General features: G+C 38.8%; 1 protein-coding gene and 1 pseudogene across 3 annotated transcripts in view; one reads left to right on the top strand and one right to left on the bottom strand.

Moving 5' to 3' along the window:
• Positions 1-7,865, bottom strand: part of LOC148730117 (uncharacterized) — a 63,259-nt gene that overhangs the window by 51,167 nt on the left and 4,227 nt on the right. Inside the window, exons 2-3 of one of the 3 annotated variants that reach the window (XR_016001446.1) lie at positions 7,463-7,563; positions 283-387 (exon numbers count right to left, since the gene is read on the bottom strand). Coding sequence is in view for 2 of the 3 variants with exons in the window: in XM_088760589.1 (XP_088616715.1) it covers positions 6,610-6,727; positions 7,463-7,563 (219 nt within the window). In the remaining variant the exon portion in view is untranslated. Of the gene's footprint in view, positions 1-282; positions 388-3,846; positions 6,728-7,462; positions 7,564-7,865 lie in introns of those variants that run through there. The other 2 variants (XM_088760589.1, XM_088760590.1) reach the window with 2 other exon arrangements.
• LOC148730119 (uncharacterized) lies at positions 3,166-4,522 on the top strand (annotated as a pseudogene).

Raw genomic sequence — 7,865 nt, 5'->3', positions numbered from 1 at the left:
ATGAAAAGTTCGGCGCTCTTAACCGTGTAAAGATCACTTAATCCTTTCACTCTCAAGATCTCATTAGTAATTCTCTTTACTGTCTGCTGCACAATTCTTACAATGCTAGTCAGGAGAATTTGATAGTGGATCAATGAATAGTCCCCCAAATGACTCTGACGTGTCTGCTTGATAGTGTATTAATATGGTATGGAGAAATTCTGTCTTTGTCACTCATGGCAGTTATAAAGGTTAAAAAGCTCTTTACTCGATTTAACAAGCACAGAAACTGGAAAAGTTTACCTTCAGTATCTACGAAAAGTGAAACCGCAAAGTCCAGTCATATGATCAGAACCTACCACAGATGGAATGAAAAATCAGGGAGGTTGAACGCTTGACAAAAAATTCCTGGAAGGAAAATGACCCGGGGTTTAAATTTCGGGTCAAGATTTCTTACTTTTACAAAGGTTAACGCTGCCCTTCAATGACTTCCCAGGATTTTAAATCTAAACTCTTAACAGCAGCACTCAAATAAAGGTTTTCACACACAAGCTTGTATCGAAACTCTTCCTGTTCCATTCGGTTTTGTTAAAAGAAGTTAAGCGCAGCTATGATCATTCGCGTCTACAACAATGTTCTAAAACAAAAAGCGACACATATTTGATAAACGGCACCGCTGTACAAAAATCTTCCAATTCGATTGGGATTTAGTATACTAAGCTGTTCGGAGTTGAGTTATCAATCATATTCAGAGCCCCTTGGTGATAATAAGAGATCCTAGCCAAATCGTGGCGCTGTTCTTTACATGAAACTCAGCATTTAAGTGAATGAACATGCCATGTCGCAACAAAACTCACAGTCGAAATGCCGTGCAAAACACCTCTGTCATTAACATAATTCCAGGATACTATATGAGTTGACACATAGGGGCCAAACCACCCCTTAAATGTTTCATCAGAATTTGGGAAAAAAATTTCAAGATGGCGGCCAAACAAGCGCGCAAAGGCCTCTGGGTGTGCTGGCCGTTTCAAGGAGGGCTGCAAAAAGGCAGTTTTTCAGGGGCCTGGTACCGAACACAGCTTACAGGCGGGCATTTTCAACTTGTTCGGCTCACAAGCTTTGCAGTGGTGTGTCATGAAGCCATATTGGTTGTAGTAGCGGCGCACAATTGGAGCATGATTGGAGGAGAAAATACCGAACTTGACGTTCCTGAAGAGTCCCCAAGGTGAGTTTTACCTTTGCAGGTTTCTTTGTTTGTCGAGGTTTATTTGAAAATCGAAAACCATACGATTTTAGTTTGACATCTCGATTTGTCTGTATATTTATTCCCGCGCTTTGTCCTCGTTTAACTGATAAAAACCAATGCTCTTTTAGGGCACATTTAAAGAAACGCTTCTCATTGGGACTGTACAGTCACCTTAGAAAGGAACAAACGCATAACGAATTGCAAAAGAAATTGGATTGTGATGAGAAAATTAAAGCAATGCAGGCTCAACTTCACCGTACAGAAGAGCGAATTCGTCCTAAGAAACGGAGGTTAATTAGCTTAATTACTGGGGTAGCTAGATGTATGTTTAAAGTCCAGCTAGTGTCAGGGTTTAATGCATGGAAGCTAAGTAGTAAGTTATATTTATTCAGTACTCACTGGCCTCACTTCCTTTCTCTTTTACCCACTTCTAATTATTCATGTACTCTATATATGCATAAACACAGTATAACTGTATTGAATTAAATTTACTTTCCAATTTTACCATTTATTTTATTTGTAGGTCTTATTTAATGCTATATAATAAAAATGTTATGGGTGAGAGAAGAAAGCTCTAAGTGATCTCTGATAAACTGTGTAATTCTCCTTTCAAGTTGCCCTTGGTACAGTGCATTTCCATGTGAACAAAAGGAGAATTTTACATTACATCAAAAGTCAGTTAAGGCTTTTATTCCATGCACCCCTTTTTTAAATTTATTATCCCACAGATTGATGAGGTGACAGATCAGAGTGAATGTGAAATAGTGGAAAACAAAAAAGCAAACCTCCCTTACACAACAAGTGAGCTTCATTTGCTGTCAAGTGAGAAACTAAACCTTTCGAGGGCACAGGCTATGCAAAGGAGAAGAAAAACCCTTGAAGTACTGAGGCCAATTCACTGTGGGAGGAAGAAAATATCAAACCATCCTGACAAACCTATCATGGATGGTATGTGGACTACACTGATAAACACTGCCCCCAAACAATGCATGAACGAATACATTAGCAAGTCAAAAACCTGTACAGATTTTATAAAATGTACAGACCAACATCCATGAGTACGAAAACAGTTTGCAAAATAAAGTGGGAAGCATGCCTGTTCTATATGAAGGTGGGCTTCTAAGCCAGAAAAAGTACACCAGTATTCGGAACACCACATAACCGCAGTTCATATATATGTATTTCATATGTTTGTTGTTTGACCACAGAAGTAGTCAAGGAAAGTGGAAAAAATTGTAAAAACAAGAAAACTGAATTTATGAAAAATTGTGAAATTCCCAAGATTGTGTCTTACAAGGCCTTGATACGTTTTATTCAAAGCATTGACACTGGCGAGATGATTGATTTGGAGACATCGGCTGCCAGATTTAATGTTGGGGCATTTCCTGGAGTGTACAGGCCTCTGAAGCCATTTCTCTTACAGCTTGCTGACCTGTGTCTGTTTCTTGATGAGAGTACCTTGCCTACATTGGTTTAACAGGGAAAAGAATGTTTTGTACATTGCTATTGGGGCAGATGGGGCTCCTTTCGGAAGGAATGATACTGCGACTGGTAATTTATATATATCTTGTTACTAAAGCATAGGGCAATGATCATATACCCACTTTGCCTTATTATTACATGTATTACAGTGGCAGATCCAGACCTTAAGATAAGGGGGGGGGGCGATCTAAAATTGTTTTTTGGCCCTTAGAGCCATAGCCTGCAAAGCATAGCCTCAGTTTGGTCTAAAAGTAATGGGGGGGCCATGGGCCCCACCCTGGATGTGCCACTGTATTACGTGACTGACTGTATGGTTATAAAAATTAATAATAACAAGCACTCAGGAATAGTGTGAATTTTTCTCAGTTTCTATTTGTATTTAATTACTTGCAGCATAGCTTGTTAGTATCCTAAACTTATTACAAAGGGTTCAAAGTTGCAATGACAATCATTTGCTAATGGTTTCAAACTCTCCTGAAGACAGCCCATTAATGAAGCATTACACTGATCATTTGAGAAGAGAGATGGAAGAAGGTGAAGGACAACAGTTAACTACTCCAAAGAGCTATCAGCTTAAATTCAGAATGAAGCTGATCCCCTGTGACATGAAGTGGGCATCATCAATGTCAGGTGAACTAAACAACTCTGCCAGCTACTTTTCACCATTTGCAAATGTAAACCAGAACACCAAAACAACAATGGATGGGTCAATTGGTGGTCCTAATGACACATGGCAAGAATGGGTGTATGAGAAGAGAATTGCAACAGCCAAAAAAGTTGAAGCTCTGAAGGCAAACTTCGGGATCCCTCAGAAAAGGTAAGAAGTCAGGTCACACAACTGATTTCAAAGGAAAAGTCACGACAGGAGTTTGTCCCTCCTTTCGGTAAGTTTGTCAATCTGGTAAAGGCAGAACCCTTGCATAACACAAATAATGCCTGGCAGCATTGGTTTACTGATCTACTAACAGTAGTTATCCAGTACACTGACAATGCCCAACTTAAATCAGCAACAAGTTTATCAGATGATTCACCAGTGACAAAATTTCTGACACGTGTGAGAGAAACTGCAAAGTGTGTTAGGCTGTATAATTCTTTTGTCAGATGGTTTGGGGAAAAGAGAAAGAAAGCAATTTCTTTCACCTAACGATTTACAGGGTTAGAATCCAAGAACTTTTCCTGGTACTTTAATGCCTTAGTCCAGGAAGTCGTGTCAATTTTTCCTAGACTTTCACCAGGCTCAGTTCAAAAACTCCATGTTTTGGCATTTATCGGTCTGAAACTTAGGGATGCAGCATCCCTGTATTCAAGAGTAGACATTACAAAGGAACAAGTAGATGAGTTAAAAACCTTGCGCCATGATTATTTCAAAGAAAAATTTGTTGTTTCTCAAGGGTGTGAACCCGACTGTGTGGACCCTGGGGTATGCCATACCTAACCACACCAAGAAGTTATATGAAGAAATAGGGCATGGCCTTGGACTAAATTCAATGCAAGGCCATGAGGCCAAACATGTAAAGTTGGCAATGTACATTAAAAATACATACAATCTGAAGAAGAAGTCCAGGTGGCCAACTGTATTCAGACATGAGTATGTGTCTTTGATTCGGCGGAAGAAATGGATCCCTATAGCGTGTACTATAAGCGGGGGCAAGGAAAGAGGAGTGAGTCTTATATTCCAAAGAGTGTGAGAGACTGTATGATGGGAGGTTCTGTCAATGTGGTCTGTTAAAGCACAACAACACCGGATGCAATATCTGCACCAGTTCAGTCACAAATCATATAAGGGAGAGTGTGACTGCTGGAAAGATTGTCTAAAGAGCAGTAGATGTACAGCATTTGTAATGCCGACTGCCAAAATTTCAGTCAACATAAAGTTTTTTCAAGATGGAAAATACAATATCATTTGTGTTGTCATCCAGCTTGCATTCTCTGATTAAAACATGATCATTCCTCATCTAAACTGTGAATTGAGTTTTTGTTCAAAGTTATTGTTCCCTGTTTTTTTTTTGGGGGGGGGGGGGTTCTTCACACATTTGAAAGAATCAGTAAAATAATTTATACAGTATACTAAGCATGATAGATTAAAAAGAAACATGCTGGCATGTGATGGTTATATTAAGTAGCTGCATATAAAGTATTTTGCTTTGAAGGGTTTGGTTTTAAAATCATCAATGTAGTGAAAATGGTGCTTTTTACCATCTTGATGTGATATTAGAAAGGTGACCCTATGTGATTTTAGTGGGCATAGAGTTCAGTAATATTGAAAAGTTGTTGTTGGGGATTTTTTTACATTGCTTGGTTTGAAAAACAAGGAAACCGCTGCTTTTGACCAGCTTGCTGTGATATTCTAAGGGCGGCCCTATGAAAGATACTGGGCATAAACTTGAACAATCAGCCTCAGGTCTTAGCATCTGTCATTGAAACCAAGTGGCAAATTCAACAAAAAGTCTGATTCTAACAGACTGAAACAGCAACATTTGATATCAACAACTAAACTATTGCACAAAAGTATCAGTTTTGCTGTACAGTGTATAACTCTGCACTTTGAAAAACCTCATTAACTGAAGGTATGCTGTTAAATCTGGCTTAGTTTTTGTTAGAAATTTTCAGCTTAAAAGGACAGAATATTCTGTATAATGTGTACAACTTTAAACGAGTAGTACGAATTTAAACCGCTAATATATCAGCAATAATATTATGTACATTGTTCTTAGTTCCTCACAAAAGGAATAGAAAGATTGTGAGGGAAATACACTTATTATACTGACAGAATTGGGATCTAGAATTACAATTGGGCTCAAAAGCCATCAATATAATGTGTTACTGCTCAATTTGTTATCAAATTGGACCTTAAACATACAGTCAAATCTGAAAAATAGCAACAGCTCAAGCAAGATTTCAAACAACTTTTCTTTATTACAAGTGGGCTGCAGTTGCAATCGGGAGAGTATTCAGCACGGTGGAGGTAAGAGTTAAATGATAACCTACAGGTGTAAGTACCGCCACTATTGACATCTGTGGTGAAAAGCGATCTTGCAATATCATATAATATTGTCAGGGTGCAAAGAAAGTCGAGTTTATGGCTTGCCATATAGGCAAGTTATTGCTAGTGTGTACAAGCCCAAGAGTCTTTCAAGATAAGGAGCATTGATTGCAGTTCTCCTGTCATTTGAGTTTCCCAGAAAACTTCACTTGCCTTTCAGGCAAGTTAGAACAGAATTGACTAAGCTTGATTGCAAAACCCACTAGCCCCGCACTATCAGACACGATTTTCTTTGCACGCTGATAACTTTCATTCCATAAAGTATCCATTTCTTTGGGAGCTCCCACTTGAACCTCTGGAACCTAATAAAATCCCAGTTAAACTTCATACTTTTCTTAGGTTTTTGTTTTCAAAAAACCAACTCCCTCCTAGTCCTTTTAAATCCCAATCTTTTCTTGTGGAAGGAGTTTTGAGATTTTCTGGAACTAAACATTAAAGTAATTGTTTATGAACTTAAGGGCTGTGGGATACCATACTGGTTCCAGTACTCAGAACAAAATACACAGATAAGACCTCATTGTTCTCGTGGTATTTCAGTACCAGGGGTTTTTCTGCACTGATAACCACCTCGCACCTCTCTGACTCATCAGAGATTCCTAAAGACCTTCTCAGAAGCTTGGTACGGGACATGATAGCACAGTCTACGTTCATTTTGTTAAAAATGAAAGCTGCCTTCCTCGTATCTGTAATGGAAACTTTGATGTAGGCTAACGTTTCCTCAAACCGGTGACCGAAATTGTTACTTTGAATGATGTGACGTAAGGTCACTTCAAATACCTCAAGTGGGACGTCCATTGTAAAATCACCCCTCCATGACGTCGCTAGACTTGGTTCAGATCGCAGCCTTCTAACGATCTTGTCATGAATTTTCTTTAACATTCGAAGCACCATTCCTTGGCTCGGCAGGAGCTGCTGTATTTCTCGATCTTTGCTTCATGACACACTGGACGAGTACTTTTCTTCTAAAGTGTTGACAGCTACCTCAAGTTGGGAATAAAAACTCGAAATTTGCCTTAATTGAGTAGAATTATCCGTTTGAGACGTATATCGCCCCATATTCCGGCGCAGAAACCTGTTTATTTCCCTCGAAGGAGGATTCTCTTTAAAAAAATGTTCCGCCTTGAATTTTACCAAAGCCGAAAAAAAATCTCCCATGATATACCGCTCGCCTCTGATGAAACATTTAGGGGGTGGTTTGGCCCCTACATGGATTCAGACAGTATTAACTTGGCTTCAGTCCGTTAACCTACTGACAAGAGCGTTTGGAACTAGAAATCAACGTATCTATCCACTCAGAAGCAAAAGTATACGTACTGACTGCGTTACTCAATAAACTCACTCAGCAAATACCTCTCTTATCATTCATTTCACTAGATCTTGGAATCTAAAATAGGAATAATTTTAGCCCACTGTTTCAATTTAAGACTTTGGGGGACTATTGACCTTGAGGCAAGGACAATTTCATCTAAAAGATCAGATGAACAAAGTTTTTCATACCATCACGTGCCGAACCAAGAGTTCTTTTCAGGGTGCAGTGCATTATCATCTCGTGATTTTAGCAATGGCTATTTTTCTGGCGTAACTTCAATACCAAATGACAGATTGGACTAGCTGCAAGGACTAGTCGAGTCCCTTCACGTGTGCCAACCTCAGTTTAAACCAATGAAAACGCCCTTTAGTCTAGTTAGTAAACAAAGAAACAAGTGACTAACCTTTCCACCAACAGGAAAACCACAAAATCCAACCAGATGATCAGCACATACGATGTATGAAATAAAAAAAACATCAAGGTTGAACACCAGACAAGAAGTTCCTAGAAAGAAATGACACCGGGTTTATATTTCGGGTCAAGATTTCCTATTTTTACAGTGTTATATGAAGTGTAAACAATATTTTAAGCAAGTAACAGATTGTAGGTTGCCTTCGAGTGTCCTTTATTTCTTGTTGAATTGCTAATTCGATTTAAGAATTTCTGCTTTGAAGATCGATATCGCCACTAAAAGAGGGTTCTTGCCATTCTGTCACAGGCCGACTTGCGTAATGTTTAATCTTAGTTATTGGAATCAAATTCTCAACTGAGGTCCGCAGTTTAAATTTCCTGTTCTAAAAGAACTA

Source organism: Stylophora pistillata, chromosome 5, assembly GCF_964205215.1.
Source record: "Stylophora pistillata chromosome 5, jaStyPist1.2, whole genome shotgun sequence".
Taxonomy (NCBI): Eukaryota; Metazoa; Cnidaria; class Anthozoa; order Scleractinia; family Pocilloporidae; genus Stylophora; species Stylophora pistillata.
This window is presented reverse-complemented; position numbering and strand designations above follow the sequence as displayed.